This window comes from Haliotis rubra, unplaced genomic scaffold (genome assembly GCF_003918875.1).
Source record: "Haliotis rubra isolate DU_JTF1 unplaced genomic scaffold, ASM391887v1 Scf22, whole genome shotgun sequence".
Classification (NCBI taxonomy): Eukaryota; Metazoa; Mollusca; class Gastropoda; order Lepetellida; family Haliotidae; genus Haliotis; species Haliotis rubra.
In genome coordinates this window covers 786,052-813,101 of record NW_025766225.1, presented here as the reverse complement: position 1 = coordinate 813,101, position 27,050 = coordinate 786,052, and the positions used below count along the sequence as shown (strand labels likewise).

At 45.5% G+C, this 27,050-nt stretch overlaps 2 protein-coding genes across 2 annotated transcripts in view; both read left to right on the top strand.

Moving 5' to 3' along the window:
* The first annotated feature begins 275 nt into the window (after positions 1-275).
* Positions 276-4,571, top strand: LOC124277260 (vegetative cell wall protein gp1-like). Its single transcript, XM_046712910.1, has 2 exons — positions 276-342; positions 4,012-4,571. Exons 1-2 carry the CDS (start codon positions 276-278, stop codon positions 4,569-4,571), a joined length of 627 nt encoding a protein of 208 aa, XP_046568866.1.
* A 287-nt stretch (positions 4,572-4,858) lies between these two features.
* LOC124277228 (fibrinogen alpha chain-like) overlaps positions 4,859-27,050 on the top strand; it is a 37,471-nt gene continuing 15,279 nt past the window's right edge. The window contains exons 1-2 of the mRNA XM_046712880.1: positions 4,859-4,951; positions 13,193-13,528. Coding sequence (XP_046568836.1) covers positions 13,193-13,528 — 336 coding nt within the window. The 5' untranslated portion in view covers positions 4,859-4,951. The remainder of the gene's footprint in view (positions 4,952-13,192; positions 13,529-27,050) is intronic.

Sequence of the window (27,050 nt, the reverse complement as noted above, 5' to 3'; positions counted from 1 at the left end):
TTGAGCGCAACGTTAAAACCCCATTTCACCTCACCGCCGCCATATAGCTGGAATATGGCTGAGAGCGGCCAAAAACTAAACTCACTCACTCACCATTTCACCTCACCATTACAAGGGATAACTTTTTCACAGTCTCATCTTTAAAAAGGATCTTTATATGGTAAGTTCTCGTATAATTCTTGGTGTTTTAAAAGAAATTGATTTAACTGTTAAACGTTGATGTGTTGTAATTAATGTAAAGTTAAATATAAATTTGGTAGAATGAGTAAATAACTATGGTTGTTAGTGGCTGTAACCTCAAACGGAGTTGGCGTCTATCCCCCGAAGACCACATCCTTGAAGGTATGTTTATTATTGCCAGGGTTTAGTCGTAGAACGCACCAACACGTGCATCACACTAGCACTCACAAACTCACCCGCTAAAATGCTCACACATCACATTTACACTAACTCACACATCACACTAGCACTCACTCCCCAACCCACTCACACATCACACTAGCACTCACTCCCCAACCCACTCACGCATCAGACTAGCACTCACTCCCCAACCCACTCACACATCACACTTACAGGAACTCACACATCACACTAGCACTCACTCCCCAACCCACTCACGCATCAGACTAGCACTCACTCCCCAACCCACTCACACATCACACTAGCACTCACTCCCCAACCCAATCACACATCACACTAGCACTCACTCTCCAACCCGACACACTCACACATCACATTTACACTAACTCACACATCACACTAGCACTCACTCCCAACCCACTCACACATCACACTAGCACTCACTCTCCAACCCACTCACACATCACACTAGCACTCACTCCCCAACCCATTCACACATCACACTAGCACTCACTCCCCAACCCTGTCACACATCACACTAGCACTCACTCCCCAACCCACTCACACATCACACTAGCACTCACTCCCCAACCCACTCACACATCACACTAGCACTCACTCCCCAACCCACTCACACATCACACTAGCACTCACTCCCCAACCCACTCACACATCACACTAGCACTCACGCCCCAACCCACTCACACATCACACTTACAGTAAATCACACATCACACTAGCACTCACTCCCCAACCCTGTCACACACCACACTAGCACTCACTCCCCAACCCACTCACACATCACACTAGCACTCACTCCCCAACCCTGTCACACATCACACTAGCACTCACTCCCCAACCCACTCACACATCACACTTTCACTCACTAGCACTCACTCCCCAACTCAGTCACACATCACACTAGCACTCACTCCCCAACCCACTCACACAAGACACTAGCACTCACTAACTCACCCACCAACCCACTCACACATCATTCCAGTACTCATTAACTCACACACTCACTGTATCATCCACAGAGGTATCATGGTAGTGTGGTGCCTCAGGCCACGGGAGAAACACTGTAATCCCACCTTACCATGCGGATCATGGAAAGGCTCAATACCCGATCCCTCTGCAGACATTAACCGACCCAGCTACTGTTTTGTCCGAGGTTGTTCAGGTCAGATACACAATGGGACAGTTGAAGCATGATCACATGTGCACTCTCATTTGTTACACAGGAGGTTGAAGTTTCTGAGTACATCATGTTTTATCAATGTGCCTGTTATGTATTGCTCCCGTCGGGATACTAAAATCACCAAATTTGGTTCCATCGACATGTTCCAATATCTTGACGTGTTGGAACAGATCACCGAATAAGACTGATGACTTCAGGTGTTCTGGAAAAGAGACATCTCTATCTGTAACCTGCTCCACTCACCCGTCACACGATCTGCACAAAGAACTGCTGCCAATACTTCTGCCATCCAGGGGCTGTGGGGTAGCACAGTGGTTAAAGCGTTCGCTCGTCACGCCGAAGACCCGGGTGTGATTTCCCACATGTGTACAATGTGTGGAGCTCATTTCTGATGTCCCCCGCCGCGATATTGCTGGAATATTGCTAAAAGGCGTAAAACCATACTCACTCACTCACTCTGCCATCCAATCCAGTCTTGAATAGACAGACCAGCCACACGATAGCGCTCCTACTGATTTTGATAAAAGTTGAGAAGATTAAAATGCCAAGTTTAAGGATATCTTTCCCAAACCCAAGCAAAACGAAACGAAAAACGAACACACAAAACTCATTTCACGAAGACATCTAAACATTTAGCATGGCGAACAGTTAGGTGTTTGGACGTTTATATGTGTGCTTGGAACATGGTATCAACACACGTGTTTTCTGTTTATTGTGAACAGCACATGATTGATCTTTATCTGTAATGTACTCATGAAAAACGTTTTTGCTTGACAGTAAATGCCCCGGCACTGACGATATGCCACGGCTGGAAATTAACGTCTATGCGCCGTGGGTCTACAGCAAACAGGAATTGTGCAAGAGGAATTGGCCAAGCATTTTAATCATCATCCCAACAACATACTATCTTTATCTACAGCAAGCCAACTCTCATAACATGCCATGGGCCGATCGTCAAGAAGACAACCATACTAACAGCTCGGACAAATCCTGGTTTGAGACCCAGCATGGGAGGTTTTACATGGTACACTATTCACAAATTTGTGCAAGTGTCAACTGGATAGCTCTGATGGCCGTTACCCGTGAAGATCCGGTTAGAAATGGTCTTCAGCACCCATGCTTGTAGAAAGAGGCGACTAATGAGATCAGGTGGCCAGGCTCGCTGAAATGGTTCACATATGTCATCGTATCCCAATTACGTAGATCGATGATGATGATGTTTATCACTGAATTGTCTGGTCTAGACTTGATTATTTACAGACCGCCGCCATATAGCTGGAATATTGCAGCGTCAAACAGCAAGCAAATATCTGGTGGCCGTGTTAGGCTCTACGGTCGTCCAGGCGAACGTCCAGGCGACGCTCATGACACTCAAAGCCGTCAGTCTGGAGGTAGAAGTGTAACTGTTCGAACTTTTAGGGAGGAAGAATAACACTATAGGAAGTTTGTTACTTAAAACCGGATTCGCTATACTCCAGTTATGTGTCGTCAGTCAGCAGATAATCGATTCTCTGCTAGACAATCCAACGATTAGCGTGAACATCGATCCACCTGATTGGGAACCAATGACACGATCAATCTGCTCTACAAATACGATGCCCTTACAAAATGTTCAGATATTTTCAGTTCTACTAGTTTACCATCGTTAACTATTGGCCCTTGTTTCATAATATATTTACTATCCAATGTCCGCTTAAGACGTGTTATTATCTAATATGTAATCATGTTAGACCCTGTTTAAAATGAGAAAAAAACAACCCAAAAACCCACCACCAACAACAAAACAGTAGCAACTAGCTTCAGTAGGTTTGAAACAACCGGGTCCAAGGTTTGATACAACTGAGTCCAAGGTCTGATACAACCAGGTCCAAGGTTTGATGCTACCGGGTCCAATGTTATAAACACCCGGGTCCAAGGTTTGATACAACTGGGTCCAAAGTTTGATACAACCAGGTCCAAGGTTGATACTACCGGGTCCAAGGTTTGGTGCTACCGGGTCCAAGGTTTGATACAACTGGGTCCAAAGTTTGATACAACCAGGTCCAAGGTTGATACTACCGGGTCCAAGGTTTGGTGCTACCGGGTCCAAGGTTTGATACAACGGGGGCCAAAGTTTGATACAACCAGGTCCAAGGCTGATACTACCGGGTCCAAGGTTTGGTGCTACCGGGTCCAAGGTTTGATACAACATGGTCCAAAGTTTGATACAACCAGGTCCAAGGTTGATACCACCGGGTCCAAGGTTTGATACAAGGTCCAGTTGTTTTATTCGTGTCCGGGACCTATGATGCTCATTACCACCTTCCAGGTGTACAGTGAAACAAAGCTACAACACCTGCTGCAGGTGGATTCGCCACTAAAGCTAAACAACTTTATGTCACGTCAACAGTGAACGAGAAAAGGATAATTATCATGATTGACTAAAAGTGTAGTATCACTTTCGTCATCAGGTACAAGCATTGTTACCATAGTATCCCCTCACTCCAATCACCACCACCCCCTACCCTACCACCCTACCCCACCACCCTGCCCCCACCCACCAAACCCCACCAGCCCCTGCCCTACCAGCCCTGCCCCAACACCGCCCTACCCCACCACCCCTGCCCTACCAAACCCTGCCCCACCAGCCCCTACCCCACCACCCCTTCCCTGCCCCCTACCCCCTGCACTCCCCCCCACCACCCCTGCCCTGCACCAAGCCCTGCCCCACCAGCCCCTACCCTGCCAGCCTGCCCACCACCCCTACCCCACCACCCCTGCCCACCAGCCTCTGCCCCACCAGGCCCTGCCCCACCACCCCATGCCCAGCCACCCCCTCCCCACCACCCCTACCCCACCAGCCCCTACCCCACCAGCCCTACCCCACCAGCCCCTAACCCACCACCCCTTCCCCCCACCACCCCTACCTACAAGCCCCTACCCCGAGACACCCTACCCCAACACCCCTTCCCACACCACCCCTACCATACCAGCCCCTACCCCACCCCTGGTTTTCTGCTTGAAGAATTGATTCTGATCTGTATTCACCCAAACAGAACGTCCTTATGTCAAATGTTTTCAAACAGTTAATGGTTGTCAACACTTCTCATTTATATTTTAAACGTCAATTATTCCGTCAGCATTATAACATGGTTTCCCATCACCTGCAGATATTTAACGGAATACGTATAACCTTGAATGTAAAACACGTTGGCTGATTACATTGGCTGCGATACACTTCATTTACTTAAAGGCAAAAACAACAGTAACGCTTCATGGAAATAATCGTTGAGCTTATATCTGTTGGCAACTCACAGAGACCAATTCACTGGCTGGAACCGATCCACTTGCAGATGTTTGTTTGGCTGAGGAAGAAGTGATTGAGAAGACACGTATGCATGTTATTGACAGGTAAGAGCTTTTGTTTCATCTTGCATTTTGAAAACTATGAATTACATGTGATCTGATGAATTTTGAATTGATAATACCTTGCGGTTGGATGAGTAAGGACTATTGGCTTGGGGGCAATCTTGGATTCGAACCAAAGATTGTTGGGTTCTGTGGTTCTGCACAGCAAACGGCAGCACTTTACATAACGGTGGCAAGCCGTCTCTGCAAAACATAAACACAACCGCCGTGACATGTCGAACAGCAGTAACAGTGACCGACCAGTTTTAAGCAACAGGGGCAAAACCGGATCCTCCTTTAATTCAAAATGTAACCTTAGATATACACTCCTTCGGCCCCCGAAAAAAAAAAGAGACGCTTAGGCCGGTTTTAGAAGAATTTATTGCGTTAGTTTAGAGCAATTATGTAATTTCAATAGTCAAAGGTAAAAATTCACACCTCTATAGACAAAGAATTCGCCAACACAACAGTAGCCTTCATTGTTGTCCCCCGCCGCAACTCAGAAGGGTCGACTATGTATTCAGCAGCGTCCCTACGTACGTCCCGATCTTGTTAACGCGATATCTCATGCACTGTTGTACCCAATGTCTTCAAACTTGGTTTTGGGCGACCTTGAGTCTACATTGGGGGATTACGCAGACACCAGTCGTTTTGGGCGACCTTGACCTTATCTTCAAGGTCACCATGGCACTTTGACCACTTTTGAAACTTATGTAAACGCGATAACTCATAAAACGTTGCACCCAATGTCTTCAATTATGTCGACAGGCTACGTTGGGTGATTACGCAGACACCAGTCATTTCAGGGTGGCCTTGACCTTATTTTCAAGGTCACATGACACTTTTCAAAGTCTTGTTAACGCGATAATCCCATGAACCGTTACACCCGATGTCAAGCATGTTCTTTGATGCTTGGCATCAATGTTGCTTTGGGAAGTGTGAAGCCTTCATGTCATTCTGAATTGAACTACTACAAGCTGATACTGACAGTGGATCTGCATCTATGCCTTCAAATCTATAATATTCCTGAAATATCTTCAGAGTTAGGAGAAGATTCTGAGAAGTGACCATGACTTCAACATCACACAAAAGGCAATCTTCTATGTAACCAACAGATACAAACTAGTAAATATGTCATATTTCATTCTTATTTAGCGGCGGGGAACATTGCCATGTCAGTGGCAAACACTTGTTGTGTTTCTGTTTGCTTGTGTCCACAAAATGGCGTCAAAGTCAGTACTTTCTGTGGCCACCACCACTGCTCGGCACCGTCCCGGCACAGACTGGATAAGTCGACCAAGTCCCTCTTGCGGAATTCTTCAGACTCTTCCTGCAATGCGACGGCCAGGAGGTGACTTGGGCGTGTTTTGCCGTTGACGTACACGTCGCTCGAGTTCATTCCATAGGTGTTCTATCATGTTTAGATCTGAGGATCGGGAAGGCCATGGCAAGACACTGACGTTAGAACTGGCAAGGTAGCGGACCGTGATGCGTGCTGTATGTGAAGTAGCGTTGTCATGCTGGAACGACTCCCTCTGTCGGTCCATTATCGGAAGCATGTGACGTGCAAGGACTTCGTTGACGTACCGATTTGCTGTCAAATTCCCACTAAATCAGATCATTGTTTGCTGGATATTGCAACCCACACCACAACACTGGCTCCACCGAATCTGCCGACCTGTCGAATGCAATCAGGGGCAAAACGTTCATTTCTCCGACGGTAAACACGCTGTCTTCCAATTTTTAGAAATCATGATTGATCACTGAACCAGACTCGCCTCCAGGTTCCAGTTCCGGACTCTACGACACCACCGAAAGCGATTGCGCCGATGGAAATCTCTCAATATAGGGGCGACAACTGGCCTTCGTGGTCGAATCCCTATTGGTTCCACAGTCTATAATATTTTTAACATCTACGCAGATAATACTTACATCTAAGTACATGCTACTAACATCTACGCACGATTATAATTATATATGATCAAAGAAGTATTGGTTCGCGAAATAGAAACTGTTGTATTGTCTCCAGCTTAAAGAACGTCCTTTTTTTCTGAAACTTAAGTTCTACTTAGTTCTAGACAATATTTCTTTGAAAATATGAACAAATTATCGGCACCCGACTTTAAATTAACTTATGACACTCCCGCGGAATACGTACTGTGCCCGAAGTGGCTATTTGTGTGTGTGTGTGTGTTTGTGTGTGTGAGGAGGGGGGGAGTCTATTGCAACATACTATTGCATTAGCGATGGTCTATTGCGACCAACTATTACAATACTTAGTTTTTTCTCCTTGAATTGTCTCATTTGAAGTCATTTCCAAAGTGAATGCATAGTTCATATGTATAAACAAGTTGGAGTAGTTTCAGTTTCTTTTAATGACTGACAAGAAACTTTAAATCCCTGATCAAGTACATTTCAAACTCCGAGTTCCATGTCGTGTCTGTCGCCATGTTTTTTTTTTTAATAGGCAACAGTGGCGGATAACTCTCAATCAAAGTGAACGAATCTGGTCCTTCCTGTATTTTGCGCTGCGTATTTATCAACTGAAGTCAATAACTAAACTATCGACAGTCACACATACTAGCGATCATTTTTTCGTTTCTCCCATCGATTAATTGCTATCGAATTGCAACAATTGCAATCCATCGATAGTTCGATGCACCGTTACAGCACTAGCTAACACACTCCCGATTCAGCTTGGCTATGCGTGGTACTACCGTCTCTCCAGAGTCGTAACTAGTTCAACCGGTTCAGTGTACTTGATCGAAACGTAAAAGGTATAAAAACGAAAGCATGAATAACTGACAACTAACGATCCGTTTTGTTTAACTGTTTGATTTTTCAAGGGAAACGCACCACTTATAAAATTTCAGATTATTAAAAGCACGTATAAGGAATTGATATTTTTTGAGTGGATAATAACAGTGCGTTGTCCTGTTGAATAGTATGGACATATTGGTGGTGATTGAAGACAGATACGATGTGATTCTGAAGAATCTGCTCACGGTAATAAAGGGCATTAACTCTCCCTTGACAGACATGAAGGCAGTCCTGTGATTGTAATTTATTCCACCCCAGATCATGACACTCCCACCACCCAAAGGTCTGTCTGAACCACACACTGATCAGCATAACGTTCACCACGTCTACGCAAAACACATAATCGGCCGTCAGCATTACGTAGATGAAGACGTGACTCGTCATTGACTACCACACCATGCCATTGTTGTAACCTTTACTGAAAATGCCTTCTAGCCCATTGTATACGCTCATTACGGTGTCTGTCAGTCAGAATTAGTCCAACGTAAGGACGTCGAGCATGGAGCCCTGTAGCATGTAGACGGCGTCGCGTGGAGTCAGCGCTGATGACCCCCCACGTCAACCTTGAACTAGTACAGCAGACCTGGCAGTCGGCAGTGTTCAATCACTGATATGGACAAGGTCAATATGGCGATCCTGATGGAGCGTCGTAACACGTTGTTGCCAAGGTCATTGAAGGTCACGGGTGCTGCCTGTCTACTGATGTCATCTATGAAGCCTAACGATGGTGGAGTGGCCAAGTTCAAGTTGTCGAGCAATATACCTGCTGCTGGTGCCAACCTGAATCATGCCTAGTCCACGTTCTCTTTCGTGAGGTGTTAACCTCGGCATTTCTGTCCTCGTTTCACAATCGTTAGTGAAGCAATGAGAATCGGATCTCATACACCTGCTTTTAATGTCACAGTCAGTATGATTTCAGAATGAAATTCGCGCTTTCTTAATGGCGTGGCTGCATGTTGATGCATTTTGGAATTAAGAGTCATACTGTGGACAGGAATTTGTTTCTAAAGCATTTTTTCAACTGGACATGCCCTTCGGCTTCATGTTAGTTATATTCATTGATCATTGTCATGCTGAAATTCATCTTGATGAAAATATGGACAATTTTAGACTGGTGCGTGAAAACAGTAAGGAAAATAAGGCCAGTTTTCATTGAGTTATTGATTTTTTAATAGAACCAGAATTGTTTGAAATATTTTAGTGAATATGTTTTGTAAATACAGCAATAGCAAGATCGCCAATGACCCAAGTGATGAAGTAAATCCAGCTAGGACCAATGCAGGAAGCAAACGTACCGTAAGTCCCAATGGTCCTTTAGTGTAGTGATCTCCCTTAAGATTTCGGTGATCTATAACCGGTTGTATATTGTATTGTCTATAGTTTGGATTTACATGCTGGTTTGACATCTACATCTGTAGTGTTCTCCCGTTTCTGGTGTCCCCTGCCGTTATATTGCTGGAATATTGCTAAAAGCGGCGTAAAACTAAACTCACTCACTCATTGTAGTGTTCTTGTTGTTTTTACTGTCTTTCGTCCACAGGTTTTTATATTCGAGTTTATGTATCATAAATGTATAACTTGTTTAAGTCTCGATATGGTTGAAATACTGCCGAAGTGCCTAGAAATCCTAACTTATTGACTCCTGTAATGAGTACAAATCATTCACTTTCATACACTGCGCACAGGTAATATCGCTATTACACTGTACTTCTTCTCTTCAGTCTTCACTCTTATAAATGTCCACTCAGATATTTCTTGGGAAAGAAAACCTTAAGGGTCAGTTTATCATCCATGTAGTCCATGAAGATTGATTTAATATCATTTATATTTTCAATGCAAGTCTTGAATGGTGGCACTCCATGTACGTCGTTGACCGCAAGTTTTTTGAAACCATGTCCGTTTCTGTTTATATATGTAATGCCCAGAATATATATCATAGTGAAATCCCCAGAAACAAATTTCATTAGATGTAAGCAGAAAAATACCTCTGAAAAAGATATGAATGGTACTGAGTTAGTAGTATGGTTTTACGCATTATTACAGCAATATCATGGCGGGGGATACCAGAATTGGCAATATTCCAGCTATGTGGCGGCGGTCTGTAAATAATCGAGTCTGGACCAGACAATCCAGTGATCAACATCATGAGCATCGATCTACGCAATTGGGAAACGATGACATGTGTCAACCAAGTCAGCGAGCCTGACCACCTGATCCCGTCAGTCGCCTCTTACGACAAGCATGGGTTGCTGAAGACTAATTCTAACCCGGATCTTTACGGGTTTTCAGGCATGTAAATGTTTCATGAAAGAATCAAGACCCCACCTCACTGGGCGGTAGTTAGACATGTCGCAACATTCTCAATCCGGACACCAAACAAACATTCTCAACCCGAACACCAAAGCCCAAATTACGTAGATCGATGCTCATGTTGTCGATCACTGGATTGTCTGGTCCAGACTCGATTATTTGCAGACCACCATTGCCGTATATTACGGAGTGCGGCGTTACACAAATAAACTGACTGACTGACTGACTGAGTGGTTAAAGCGTTCGCTCGTGACGCCGAACACCCGGGTTCGAATCCCCACGTGGGTACAATGTGTGAAGCCCATTTCTGGTGTCCCCCGCCGTGATATTGCTGGAAGATTGTTAAAAGCGACGTAAAACCATACTCAGTCAGTCAGTCAGTATATCTATGCAAATGTTATTCCTTTAAATTATAAATGGATTTTACAACACAAGGAATCCTTCCATTATGTTTGAAACCCTACTAATTAACTTATTGAATTCTGTTGAAACAGTTACTCATTACATATATATAGAGAATCTCACCCAAGTGTCTACTGATATCAATTATATCAACACGAGTTGATAAAGTTACAAATATCCGAGGCTTGCCGAGGATATTTTCACCTTTATCAACGAGTGTTGATGTAATTGATATCAGTAGACACGAGGGTGAGATTCTATTTATCATCAAAATTCATTCTTTATTAGTTTTCAATGAAAAATGTACATCTCTCAACACTGTACTGCCATTAGACTTGCAGTGAAGCGATGTCATAGCATTGTGACGTCATCAAGTTGATGACGTCATAGCATTGTCAGGGCATTGTACAAAATCTACTGTCAAAACGATATCTCCTAGGAGATATCATATGATCTTACACAAGCGATATCTCCTGTGGAACACAGTTTTGGATGATAAATATAATTAGAGAACTGATGATTTGAGTGAAGGTATTGTTGAGGTGTACAATGAGGAGTACGTGTACAATGAGGAGGTGTACAATGAGGAGGTGTACAATGAGGAGGTGTACAATGAGGAGTGAATCGAAAAACCGTACGCATACACACGTTTGTACATGTATATCGGATTGTCGATTCATACCTCAACGTAGTCACGATATGGCTGAAATATTGCCGATGTGACTTAAAATCTTAACTCACTCACTCACTCATACCTCAATGATATTATGGCGGCGGTCTGTAAATAATCAAGTCTGGACCAGGGGTCCATCTATCATTTAAGGGATCCACAGGATGAGCATCGATCTACGCAACTGGAATATGATGACATGTGTCAAACAAATTCAGCGGGCCCGACCACCCGATCCCGTCAGTCCCCTCTTACGACAAGCATGGGTTGCTGAAGACCAATTCTAACCCGGGTCTTCACGGGTACAATAACAAACCTATGATGAAACGGGAAAGCGAAATCTGGACTAAACCTCCTCAATTTAGGTGTCGCTTTCGCGGGAACGGTCAAGCTACAGTGAACACTGAATTTAGCGTTCCCGAGACTCTCAATACACAAGAAAAACAAAGAAATGTGAGTCGTCGTCTGATACCGTATACACGGTAGAAATTTAATAAATGAATAACAATAAATGTTTGAGCCACAGACTGTTCACCGATAAGTCACATTAATGGAGTGAGTGAGTGAAAGAGTTTCACATTGATGCATCACGTGGAGGTGGATCACTGAAAGTGGATCAGGTCAGCGACGTGATCAGTGTAGTCCAGGACAGCAAACAGTAGACGAACTGGAACATGTGGCCTTGATACTCAGCATGCAGTGTGTAGATCTGCTCGAACAACCTGGCAGCTGAGGAGAAGGTGCCGTCGCCAAACACCGTATTTGTTGCACACAGGCGCTCAATGTTCTTGTTTGTCGTGAAGATGATCATGTTGGATGCGATGGAGGAAGGGTTCACCTGCTTCGGTCAAGGTCCACTGTCCCTCAAGCTGAATCTCACGTCGGGTGGCAGGGAGTCTAGGAATGGTCTTGTGCCGCTGTCTGTAGAGAATGGTCTTGAGTGATGCGAAGGAAGGTATTTCCTTTAGCAGGTCATCTGGAACAACGTTGTGGTGGCGTCGCAGACGGGATACCTCATCACCGTAGATGGCTGGAATCGGCGTGGCCGCCGTCTTTGCACGGTGGATTAGCGTGGACTTAAAGGCCTCCACTTCCCCCTCGTATTGCACTGGTTGGTGGGTATGGTGCCACTGTAACTTGTCATAGATCAAGTGGTGAAACTTGAAACAACTGAAACTTCATCTCAGTTAAGAGGCTCACAGATCGAGTATTGGGGTCGCGCACTAATATGAAGTACGGTAAACCGATGTTTTCATAGCAATCCGCTTTCGCGGCACTTCTAGCACAACTTTGGTTTTCGCTTTCCCGGGCCGACACCGATGAAACAACCTATTCTGGTCACATATGCACATAATTTGTATCAAAACAGTCTCAATTGTTGAATTAAAAAGGAAATTAGAATCCAGAATTTCTTGAGATATTTGTCACTTACTGGCAACAATGTTAGTTCTATCTTTCATATAAGGTATTAACCTTCCATATTCTGAGCTTGGGCTAGGTGATTTTTGATGGATTATTTCGGTCACTGCCTCAAAATACGAATCTGAATCTTTGAAAGAGGGAGCTGAAAATGTGTTCTTCATACGTTTTTTAGGACATAATACATATGCTGCAAGCAATTTCAATTTGGGGGTAAAACGTAGGCAATCTTTTCCCATGTTTATTTGGAATAAATACTTGGGGATATGGTAGGAGATTTGTGAATATTGAAATCCAACTTAAACATAAATCAACTTCGCTTTCCACTGGCCTAAACAGAGAAGAGCATGGTTTTAATGACTCTGAAATGCTGCATACCTACCCCAAAGAAAGTTCGACTAATTAAGTTCTTCATTTTTCATTGTTATGTACCTTGGGGGGCGGTGGGGTAGCCTGGTGGTTAAAGCGTTCGCTCGTCACGCCGAAGACCCAGATTCGATTCCCACATGGGTACATTGTGTGAAGCCCATTTCTGGTGACCCCCGCTGTGAGATTGCTGGAGTATTGCTACAAGCGGCATAAAACTAGACCCACTCATTATATACCTTGAAACAATGTTTCAGATGATGGTCCTTCTGGTTTTCTTGCTGGGCACCGTTACTGTATCTACCACTGTATCCGGCCAGATTGAGTTGTCGGACAGTTACAAAGGCTTCACTGACTGCAAGCGGGGATGGATCCTACCAAAACGTCCATTCCTTGTCGTAACCACCTTGTCCGTTTTGGACTGCGCAGCAACATGCTCACGAACTTCCGGCTGCTATTCGTTCAACGCATGCGCAGAACCAGACTCGTCCATTCAATGCAGACTGATCGCTGATTTCTCTACAAGTGGCTGTACTGGGCTTGTGGCACAGAGTAACTGCCGTTACATGCAAAACCGACAGGCTGCCTCACTGGTAAGATCTCTACTATATATATTCCAGTCGCATAGGTCAGCCATTCGAATAAGGACGATAAGATAAGAGTAGAGTAGATTTAAGTTGTTAATGGTCTTGTGTTCCTCAAGATATATGCATTGCATTTGAAATAGAAACAAAAAGAATTGTGGGACGTTGATTTAATATCCAAGTTCGAATTTCCAGTTGGATTGGTTCCCTCAAGCAGATTCCTTAAACGTGATAGGAACATGCCTTCAGCAGATCATGTAGTACCTTAAACATGACCGGTACATGCCTTCAGCAGATCATTTAGTACCTTAAACATGACCGGTACATACCTTCAGCAGATCATGTAGTACCTTAAACGTGACCGGTACATACCTTCAGCAGATCATGTAGTACAAGAAACGTATTAGGTACATACCTTCAGCAGATCATACAGTACCAGAAACGTGACAGGTACATATCTTCAGCCGATCATGTAGTACCTTAAACGTGACCGGTACATACCTTCAGCAGATCATGTAGTACCTTAAACGTGACCGGTACATACCTTCAGCAGATCATACAGTACTAGAAACGTGACTGGTACATATCTTCACCGGATCATGTAGTACCTTAAACGTGACCGGTACATACCTTCAGCAGATCATGTAGTACCAGAAACGTGACCGGTACATATCTTCACCGGATCATGTAGTACCTTAAACATGACAGGTACATGCCTTCAGCAGATCATATAGTACCTTAAACGTAATAGGCACATACCTTCAGCAGATCATGTAGTACCAGAAACTTGACAGGTACATACCTTCAGCAGATCATGTAGTACCAGAAACGTGACCGGTACATACCTTCAGCGGATCATGTAGTACCAGAAACGTGAACGGTACATACCTTCAGCAGATCATGTAGTTCCTTAAACGTAATAGGCACATACCTTCAGCAGATCATGGAGTGCCAGAAACTTGACAGGTACATACCTTCAGCAGATCATGTAGTACCAGAAACGTGACCGGTACATACCTTCAGCGGATCATGTAGTACCAGAAACGTGACCGGTACATACCTTCAGCGGATCATGTAGTACCAGAAACGTGACCGGTACATACCTTCAGCAGATCATGTAGTAACAGAAACGTGATAGGTACATACCTTCAGCAGATCATGTAGTACCAGAAACGTGAAAGGAACATAACTTCAGCGGGTCATGTAGTACCTTAAACATGACCGGTACATACCTTCAGCGGATCATCTAGTAACAGAAACGTGAAAGGAACATACCTTCAGCAGATCATATGGTACCAGAAACGTGACAGGTACATACCTTCAGCAGATCATGTAGTACCAGAAACGTGAAAGGAACATACCTTCAGCGGATCATGTAGTACCTTAAACGTGACCGGTACATACCTTCAGCAGATCATGTAGTACCTTAAACATGACCGGTACATACCTTCAGCAGATCATACAGTACCAGAAACGTGACAGGTACATACCTTCAGCGGATCATGTAGTACCAGAAACGTGACCGGTACATACCTTCAGCAGATCATGTAGTACAAGAAACGTAATAGGTACATACCTTCAGCAGATCATACAGTACCAGAAACGTGACAGGTACATATCTTCAGCGGATCATGTAGTACCAGAAACGTGACCGGTACATACCTTCAGCAGATCATACAGTACCAGAAACGTGACAGGTACATATCTTCACCGGATCATGTAGTACCTTAAACGTGACCGGTACATACCTTCAGCAGATCATGTAGTACAAGAAACGTAATAGGTACATACCTTCAGCAGATCATACAGTACCAGAAACGTGACAGGTACATACCTTCAGCAGATCATGTAGTACCAGAAACGTGACCGGTACATACCTTCAGCAGATTATACAGTACCAGAAACGTGACCGGTACATATCTTCACCGGATCATGTAGTACCTTAAACGTGACCGGTACATACCTTCAGCAGATCATGTAGTACCAGAAACGTGACCGGTACATATCTTCACCGGATCATGTAGTACCTTAAACATGACAGGTACATGCCTTCAGCGGATCATGTAGAACCTTAAATGTAATAGGCACATACCTTCAGCAGATCATGTAGTACCTTAAACATGACAGGCACATACCTTCAGCGGATCATGTAGTACAAGAAACGTAATAGGTACATGCCTTCAGCAGATCATGTAGTACCAGAAACGTGAACGGTACATACCTTCAACAGATCATGTAGTACCAGAAACGTGAACGGTACATACCTTCAGCAGATCATATGGTACCAGAAACGTGACCGGTACATACCTTCAGCAGATCATGTAATACCAGAAACGTGAAAGGAACATACCTTCAGCAGATCATGTAGTACCAGAAACGTGACAGGTACATACCTTAAGCAGATCATGTAGTACCAGAAACGTGACCGGTACATGCCTTCAGCGGATTATGTAGTACCAGAAACGTGAAAGGAACATACCTTCAGCAGATCATGAAGTACCAGAAAGGTGACAGGTACATACCTTCAGCAGATCATATAGTACCAGAAACGTGAAAGGAACATACCTTCAGCAGATCATGGAGTACCAGAAACGTGACCGGTACATACCTTCAGCGGATCATGTAGTACCAGAAACGTGACAGGTACATGCCTTCAGCGGATCATGAAGTACCAGAAACGTGACAGGTACATGCCTTCAACAGATCATATAGTACCAGAGACGTCACCTGTACATGACTTAAGCGGATCATGTAGTACCAGAAACGTGACCGGTACATGCCTTCAGCGGATCATGAAGTACCAGAAACGTGACAGGTACATGCCTTCAGCCGATCATATAGTACCAGAAACGTGACCGGTACATGCCTTCAGCAGATCATGTAGTACCAGAAACGAGACCGGTACATGCCATCAGCAGATCATGTAGTACCAGAAACGTGAGCGGTACTTGCCTTCAGCAGATCATGTAGTAGCAGAAACGTGAGCGGTACATGCCTTCAGCGGATCATGTAGTACCAGAAACGTGACCGGTACGTACCTTCAGCGGATCATGTAGTACCATAAACGTGACCGGTACATTCCTTCAGCGGATCATGTAGTACCAGAAACGTGACCGGTACATGCCTTCAGCGGATCATGTAGTACCAGAAACGAGACCGGTACATACCTTCAGCAGATCATGTAGTACCAGAAACGTGACCGGTACTTGCCTTCAGCAGATCATGTAGTACCAGAAACGTGACCCGTACATGCCTTCAGCGGATCATGTAGTACCAGAAACGTGACCGGTACATGCCTTCAGCAGATCATGTAGTACCAGAAAAGTGACTGTTATATACCTTCAGCAGATCATGGAGTACCAGAAACGTGACCGGTACATACCTTCAGCGGATCATATAGTACCAGAAACGTGAAAGGAACATACCTTCAGCAGATCATACAGTACCAGAAACGTGACAGGTACATACCTTCAGCGGATCATGTAGTGCCATAAACGTGACCAGTACATGCCTTCAGCAGATCAAGTAGTACCAGAAACGTGACACGTACATGTCTTCAGCGGATCATATAGTACCAGAAACGTGACTGGTACATGCCTTCAGCGGATCATAAAGTACCAGAAACGAGACTGGTACATGCCTTCAGCAGATCATGTAATACCAGAAACGTGACAGGTACATACCTTCAGCGGATCATGTAGTACCACAAACGTGACAGGTACATGCCTTCAGCAGATCATGTAGTACCAGAAACGTGACTGGTACATGCCTTCTGCGGATCATGTAGTACCAGAAACGTGACCGGTACATGCCTTCAGCAGATCATATAGTACCAGAAACGTGACACGTACATGCCTTCAGCGGATCATATAGTACCAGAAACGTGACCGGTACATGCCTTCAGCAGATCATATAGTACCAGAGACGTGACCGGTACATGCCTTCAGCGGATCATGAAGTACCACAAACGTGACAGGTACATGTCTTCAGCACTTCAAGTAGTACCAGAAACGTGACCGGTACATGCCTTCAGCGGACCATAAAGTACCAGAAACGTGACTGGTACATGCCTTCAGCAGATCATGCAGTACCAGAAACGTGACTGGTACATACCTTCAGCGGATCATGTAGTACCAGAAACGTGACCAGTACATACCTTCAGCGGATCATATAGTACCAAAAACGTGAAAGGAACATACCTTCAGCAGATCATACAGTACCAGAAACGTGACAGGTACATACTTTCAGCGGATCATGTAGTGCCATAAACGTGACCAGTACATGCCTTCAGCGGATCATGTAGTACCAGAAACATGACAGGTACATGCCTTCAGCGGATCATGAATTACCAGAAACGTGACCGGTACATGCCTTCAGTAGATCACATAGTACCAGAGACGTGACCGGTACATGCCTTCAGCGGATCATAAAGTACCACAAACGTGACAGGTACATGCCTTCAGCAGTTCAAGTAGTACCAGAAACGTGACCGGTACATTCCTTCAGCGGATCATGTAGTACCAGAAACGTGACCGGTACATGCCTTCAGCAGATCATGTAGTACCAGAAACGAGACCGGTACATGCCTTAAACAGATCATTTATTACCAGAAACGTGACCGGTACTTGCCTTGAGCATATCATGTAGTACCAGAAACGTGACAGGTACATGCCTTCAGCGGATCATGTAGTACCAGAAACGAGACCGGTACATGCCTTCAACAGATCATTTATTACCAGAAACGTGACCGGTACTTGCCTTGAGCATATCATGTAGTACCAGAAACGTGAAAGGTACATACCTTCAGCGGATCATGTAGTACCAGAAACGTGACCGGTACATACCTTCAGCAGATCATGTAGTACCAGAAAAGTGACCGGTACATGCCTTCAGCGGATCATGTAGTACCAGAAACGTGACTGTTATATACCTTCAGCAGATCATGGAGTACCAGAAACGTGACCGGTACATACCTTCAGCGGATCATATAGTACCAGAAACGTGACACGTACATGCCTTCAGCAGATCATCTTGTAGCAGAAACGTGACTGGTACATACCTTCAGCAGATGATGTAGTACCAGAAACGTCACCGGTACATGCCTTCAGCAGATCATGTAGTACCAGAAACCTGACAGGTACATACCTTCAGCGGATCATGTAGTGCCATAAACGTGACCAGTACATGCCTTCAGCGGATCATGTAGTACCGGAAACGTGACCTGTACATGCCTTCTGCGGATCATGAATTACCAGAAACGTGACCGGTACATGCCTTCAGCAGATCATATAGTGCCAGAAACGTGACAGGTACATGCCTTTAGCAGATCATATAGTACCAGAGACCTGACCGGTTCATGCCTTCAGCGGATCATGAAGTACCACAAATGTGACAGGTGCATGCCTTCAGCAGTTCAAGTAGTACCGGAAACGTGACGGGTACATGCCTTCAGCGGATCATAGAGTACCAGAAACGTGACTGGTACATCCCTTCAGCAGATCATGCAGTACCAGAAACGTGAATGGTACATACCTTCAGCGGAGCATGTAGTACCAGAAACGTGACCAGTACATACCTTCAGCAGATCATGTAGTACCAGAAACGTGACCGGTATATGCCTTCAGCGGATCATGTAGTACCAGAAACGTGACCGGTACATGCCTTCAGCAGATCATGTAGTACCAGAAACGAGACTAGTACATGCCTTCAGCGGAAAATGTAGTACCAGAAACATGACCGGTACATGCCTTCAGCGGATCATGAAGTACCAGAAACGTGACCAGTACATGCCTTCAGCGGATCATGTAGTACCAGAAACGTGACAGGTACATGCCTTCAGCGGATCATGTAGTACCAGAAACGTGACCGGTACATGCCTTCAGCAGATCATCTAGTACCAGAAAAGTGACCGGTACATACCCTCAGCAGATCATGTAGTACCAGAAACGTGACCGGTACATGCCTTCAGCAGATCATGTAGTACCAGAAACGTGACCGGTACATACCTTCAGCAGATGATGTAGTACCAGAAACGTGACCGGTACATGCCTTCAGCAGATCATGTAGTACCAGAAACGTGACAGGTACATGCCTTTAGCAGATCATATAGTACCAGAGACCTGACAGGTACATGCCTTCAGCAGTTCAAGTAGTACCAGAAACGTGACCGGTACATGCCTTCAGCGGATCATAGAGTACCAGAAACGTGACTGGTACATCCCTTCAGCAGATCATGTAGTACCAGAAACGTGACTGGTACATACCTTCAGCGGAGCATGTAGTACCAGAAACGTGACAAGTACATACCTTCAGCAGATCATGTAGTACCAGAAACGTGACCGGTGTATGCCTTCAGCGGATCATGTAGTACCAGAAACGTGACCGGTACATGCCTTCAGCAGATCATGTAGTACCGGAAACGAGACTAGTACATGCCTTCAGCGGAAAATGTAGTACCAGAAACGTGACCGGTACATGCCTTCAGCGGATGATGAAGTACCAGAAACGTGACAGGTACATGCCTTCAGCAGATCATGTAGTACCAGAAAAGTGAAAGTTACATATCTTCAGCAGATCATGGAGTACCAGAAACGTGACCGGTACATGCCTTCAGCGGATCATGTAGTACCAGAAACGTGACAAGTACATGCCTTCAGCAGATCATGTAGTTCCAGAAAAGTGACAGGTACATACCTTCAGCGGATCATGAAGTACCAGAAACGTGACCGGTACATACCTTCAGCGGATCATATAGTACCAGAAACGTGAAAGGAACATACCTTCAGCAGATCATACAGTACCAGAAACGTGACCGGTACATACCTTCAGCGGATCATGTAGTGCCAGAAACGTGACCAGTACATGCCTTCAGCAGATCATGTAGTACCAGAAACGTGACCGGTACATGCCTTCTGCGGATCATGAAGTACCAGAAACGTGACCGGTACATGCCTTCAGCAGATCATGTAGTACCAGAAACGTGACCGGTACATACCTTCAGCGGATCATGTAGTACCTCAAACGTGACCAGTACATGCCTTCAGCAGATCATGTAGTACCAGAAACGTGACCGGTATATGCCTTCAGCGGATCATGTAGTACCAGAAACGTGACCGGTACATGCCTTCAGCAGATCATGTAGTACCAGAAACGTGACCGGTACATGCCTTCAGCGGAAAATGTAGTACCAGAAACGTGACAGGTACATGCCTTCAGCAGATCATGAAGTACCAGAAACGTGACAGGTACATGCCTTCAGCGGATCATGTAGTACCAGAAACGTGACAGGTACATGCCTTCAGCGGATCATGTAGTACCAGAAACGTGAGCGGTACTTGCCTTCAGCAGACCATGTAGTACCAGAAACGTGACCGGTACATGCCTTCAGCGGATCATGTAGTACCAGAAACGTGACCGGTACATGCCTTCAGCAGATCATGTAGTACCAGAAACGTGACTGGTAGATGCCTTCAGCAGATCATGTAGTACCAGAAACGTGACCAGTACATGCCTTCAGCGGAAAATGTAGTACCAGAAACGTGACCGGTACATGCCTTCAGCAGATCATGAAGTACCAGAAACGTGACAGGTACATGCCTTCAGCGGATCATGTAGTACCAGAAACGTGACTGGTACATGCCTTCAGCGGATCATGTAGTACCAGAAACGTGAACGGTACTTGCCTTCAGCAGATCATGTAGTACCAGAAACGTGAACGGTACATGCCTTCAGCGGATCATGTAGTACCAGAAACGTGACCAGTACATGCCTTCAGCAGATCATGAAGTACCAGAAAAGTGACTGTTACATATCTTCAGCAGATCATGGAGTACCAGAAACGTGACCGGTACATGCCTTCAGCGGATCATGTAGTACCAGAAACGTGACCAGTACATGCCTTCAGCAGATCATGTAGTACCAGAAACGTGACCAGTACATGCCTTCAGCAGATCATGTAGTACCAGAAAAGTGACTGTTACATATCTTCAGCAGATCATGGAGTACCCGAAACGTGACTGATATATGCCTTCAGCGGATCATGTAGTACCAGAAACGTGACAGGTACATGCCTTCAGCAGATCATGTAGTACCAGAAAAGTGACAGGTACATACCTTCGGCGGATCATATAGTACCAGAAACGTGACCGGTACATTCCTTCAGCGGATCATGTAGTACCAGAAACGTGACCGGTACTCGCCTTCAGCAGATCATGTAGTACCAGAAACGAGACCGGTACATGCCTTCAACAGATCATTTATTACCAGAAACGTGACCGGTACTTGCCTTGAGCCTATCATGTAGTACCAGAAACGTGACAGGTACATGCCTTCAGCGGATCATGTAGTACCAGAAACGAGACCGGTACATGCCTTCAACAGATCATTTATTACCAGAAACGTGACCGGTACTTGCCTTGAGCATATCATGTAGTACCAGAAACGTGACAGGTACATGCCTTCAGCGGATCATGTAGTACCAGAAACGTGACAGGTACATACCTTCAGCAGATCATGTAGTACCAGAAAAGTGACCTGTACATGCCTTCAGCGGATCATGTAGTACCAGAAACGTGACCGGTACATGCCTTCAGCAGATCATCTAGTACCAGAAAAGTGACAGGTACATACCCTCAGCGGATCATGTAGTACCAGAAACGTGACAGGTACATGCCTTCAGCAGATCATCTTGTAGCAGAAACGTGACTGGTACATACCTTCAGCAGATGATGTAGTACCAGAAACGTGACCGGTACATGCCTTCAGCAGATCATGTAGTACCAGAAAGGTGACCGGTATATGCCTTCAGCGGATGATGTAGTACCAGAAACGTGACCGGTACATGCCTTCAGCAGATCATGTAGTACCAGAAACGAGACTAGTACATGCCTTCAGCAGATCATCTTGTAGCAGAAACGTGACTGGTACATACCTTCAGCGAAGCATGTAGTACCAGAAACGTGACCAGTACATACCTTCAGCAGATCATGTAGTACCAGAAACGTGACCGGTATATGCCTTCAGCGGATGATGTAGTACCAGAAACGTGACCGGTACATGCCTTCAGCAGATCATGTAGTACCAGAAACGAGACTAGTACATGCCTTCAGCGGAAAATGTAGTACCAGAAACATGACCGGTACATGCCTTCAGCGGATCATGAAGTACCAGAAACGTGACCAGTACATGCCTTCAGCGGATCATGTAGTACCAGAAACGTGACAGGTACATGCCTTCAGCGGATCATGTAGTACCAGAAACGTGACCGGTACATGCCTTCAGCAGATCATCTAGTACCAGAAAAGTGACTGGTACATACCCTCAGCAGATCATGTAGTACCAGAAACGTGACCGGTACATGCCTTCAGCAGATCATGTAGTACCAGAAACGTGACCGGTACATACCTTCAGCAGATGATGTAGTACCAGAAACGTGACCGGTACATGCCTTCAGCAGATCATGTAGTACCAGAAACGTGACAGGTACATGCCTTTAGCAGATCATATAGTACCAGAGACCTGACCGGTTCATGCCTTCAGCGGATCATGAAGTACCTCAAAGGTGACAGGTACATGCCTTCAGCAGTTCAAGTAGTACCAGAAACGTGACCGGTACATGCCTTCAGCGGATCATAGAGTACCAGAAACGTGACTGGTACATCCCTTCAGCAGATCATGCAGTACCAGAAACGTGACTGGTACATACCTTCAGCGGAGCATGTAGTACCAGAAACGTGACCAGTACATACCTTCAGCAGATCATGTAGTACCAGAAACGTGACCGGTGTATGCCTTCAGCGGATCATGTAGTACCAGAAACGTGACCGGTACATGCCTTCAGCAGATCATGTAGTACCAGAAACGTGACAGGTACATGCCTTCAACGGATCATGTAGTACCAGAAACGTGATCGGTACATGCCTTCAGCGGATCATGTAGTACCCGAAACGTGACCGGTACATGCCTTCAGCAGATCATGTAGTACCAGAAACGAGACCGGTACATGCCTTCAACAGATCATTTATTACCAGAAACGTGACCGGTACTTGCCTTGAGCATATCATGTAGTACCAGAAACGTGACAGGTACATGCCTTCAGCGGATCATGTAGTACCAGAAACGAGGCCGGTACATGCCTTCAACAGATCATTTATTACCAGAAACGTGAGCGGTACATGCCTTGAGCATATCATGTAGTACCAGAAACGTGACAGGTACATGCCTTCAGCGGATCATGTAGTACCAGAAACGTGACCGGTACATACCTTCAGCAGATCATGTAGTACCAGAAAAGTGACCGGTACATGCCTTAAGCGGATCATGTAGTACCAGAAACGTGACCGGTACATGCCTTCAGCAGATCATCTAGTACCAGAAAAGTGACTGGTACATACCCTCAGCGGATCATGTAGTACCAGAAACGTGACCAGTACATGCCTTCAGCGGATCATGTAGTACCAGAAACGTGACAGGTACATGCCTTCAGCGGATCATGTAGTACCAGAAACGTGACCGGTACATGCCTTCAGCAGATCATCTAGTACCAGAAAAGTGACTGGTACATACCCTCAGCAGATCATGTAGTACCAGAAACGTGACCGGTACATGCCTTCAGCAGATCATGTAGTACCAGAAACGTGACCGGTACATACCTTCAGCAGATGATGTAGTACCAGAAACGTGACCGGTACATGCCTTCAGCAGATCATGTAGTACCAGAAACGTGACAGGTACATGCCTTTAGCAGATCATATAGTACCAGAGACCTGACCGGTTCATGCCTTCAGCGGATCATGAAGTACCTCAAAGGTGACAGGTACATGCCTTCAGCAGTTCAAGTAGTACCAGAAACGTGACCGGTACATGCCTTCAGCGGATCATAGAGTACCAGAAACGTGACTGGTACATCCCTTCAGCAGATCATGCAGTACCAGAAACGTGACTGGTACATACCTTCAGCGGAGCATGTAGTACCAGAAACGTGACCAGTACATACCTTCAGCAGATCATGTAGTACCAGAAACGTGACCGGTGTATGCCTTCAGCGGATCATGTAGTACCAGAAACGTGACCGGTACATGCCTTCAGCAGATCATGTAGTACCAGAAACGTGACAGGTACATGCCTTCAACGGATCATGTAGTACCAGAAACGTGACCGGTACATGCCTTCAGCGGATCATGTAGTACCCGAAACGTGACCGGGTACATGCCTTCAGCAGATCATGTAGTACCAGAAACGAGACCGGTACATGCCTTCAACAGATCATTTATTACCAGAAACGTGACCGGTACTTGCCTTGAGCATATCATGTAGTACCAGAAACGTGACAGGTACATGCCTTCAGCGGATCATGTAGTACCAGAAACGAGGCCGGTACATGCCTTCAACAGATCATTTATTACCAGAAACGTGAGCGGTACATGCCTTGAGCATATCATGTAGTACCAGAAACGTGACAGGTACATGCCTTCAGAGGATCATGTAGTACCAGAAACGTGACCGGTACATACCTTCAGCAGATCATGTAGTACCAGAAAAGTGAGCGGTACATGCCTTAAGCGGATCATGTAGTACCAGAAACGTGACCGGTACATGCCTTCAGCAGATCATCTAGTACCAGAAAAGTGACTGGTACATACCCTCAGCGGATCATGTAGTACCAGAAACGTGACCGGTACATGCCTTCAGCTTGTAGCAGAAACGTGACTGGTACATACCTTCAGCAGATGATGTAGTACCAGAAACGTGACCGGTACATGCCTTCAGCAGATAATGTAGTACCAGAAACGTGACAGGTACATACCTTCAGCGGATCATGTAGTGCCATAAACGTGACCGGTACATGCCTTCAGCGGATCATGTAGTACCGGAAACGTGACCTGTACATGCCTTCTGCGGATCATGAATTACCAGAAAAGTGACCGGTACATGCCTTCAGCAGATCATATAGTGCCAGAAACGTGAGAGGTACATGCCTTCAGCGGATCATATAGTACCGGAAACGTGACAGGTACATGCCTTTAGCAGATCATATAGTACCAGAGACCTGACCGGTTCATGCCTTCAGCGGATCATGAAGTACCACAAAGGTGACAGGTACATGCCTTCAGCAGTTCAAGTAGTACCAGAAACGTGACCGGTACATGCCTTCAGCGGATCATAGAGTACCAGAAACGTGACTGGTACATCCCTTCAGCAGATCATGCAGTACCAGAAACGTGACAGGTACATGCCTTCAGCAGATCATGTAGTACCAGAAACGAGACTAGTACATGCCTTCAGCGGAAAATGTAGTACCAGAAACGTGACCGGTACATGCCTTCAGCGGATCATGAAGTACCAGAAACGTGACAAGTACATGCCTTCAGCGGATCATGTAGTACCAGAAACGTTACAGGTACATGCCTTCAGCGGATCATGTAGTACCAGAAACGTGACCGGTACATGCCTTCAGCAGATCATCTAGTACCCAGAAAAGTGACCGGTACATACCCTCAGCGGATCATGTAGTACCAGAAACGTGACCGGTACATGCCTTCAGCAGATCATGTAGTACCAGAAACGTGACCGGTACATACCTTCAGCAGATGATGTAGTACCAGAAACGTGACAGGTACATGCCTTCAGCAGATCATGTAGTACCAGAAACGTGACTGGTACATGCCTTCAGCGCATCATGTAGTACCAGAAACGTGACTGGTACATGCCTTCAGCAGATCATGTAGTACCAGAAATGTGACAGGTACATGCCTTCAACGGATCATGTAGTACCAGAAACGTGACCGGTACATGCCTTCAGCGGATCATGTAGTACCCGAAACGTGACCGGTACATGCCTTCAGCAGATCATGTAGTACCAGAAACGAGACCGGTACATGCCTTCAACAGATCATTTATTACCAGAAACGTGACCGGTACTTGCCTTGAGCATATCATGTAGTACCAGAAACGTGACAGGTACATGCCTTCAGCGGATCATGTAGTACCAGAAACGAGACCGGTACATGCCTTCAACAGATCATTTATTACCAGAAACGTGACCGGTACATGCCTTGAGCATATCATGTAGTACCAGAAACGTGACCGGTACATGCCTTCAGCAGATCATCTAGTACCAGAAAAGTGACTGGTACATACCCTCAGCGGATCATGTAGTACCAGAAACGTGACCGGTACATGCCTTCAGCTTGTAGCAGAAACGTGACTGGTACATACCTTCAGCAGATGATGTAGTACCAGAAACGTGACCGGTACATGCCTTCAGCAGATAATGTAGTACCAGAAACGTGACAGGTACATACCTTCAGCGGATCATGTAGTGCCATAAACGTGACCAGTACATGCCTTCAGCGGATCATGTAGTACCGGAAACGGGACCTGTACATGCCTTCTGCGGATCATGAATTACCAGAAACGTGACCGGTACATGCCTTCAGCAGATCATATAGTGCCAGAAACGTGACAGGTACATGCCTTCAGCGGATCATATAGTACCGGAAACGTGACAGGTACATGCCTTTAGCAGATCATA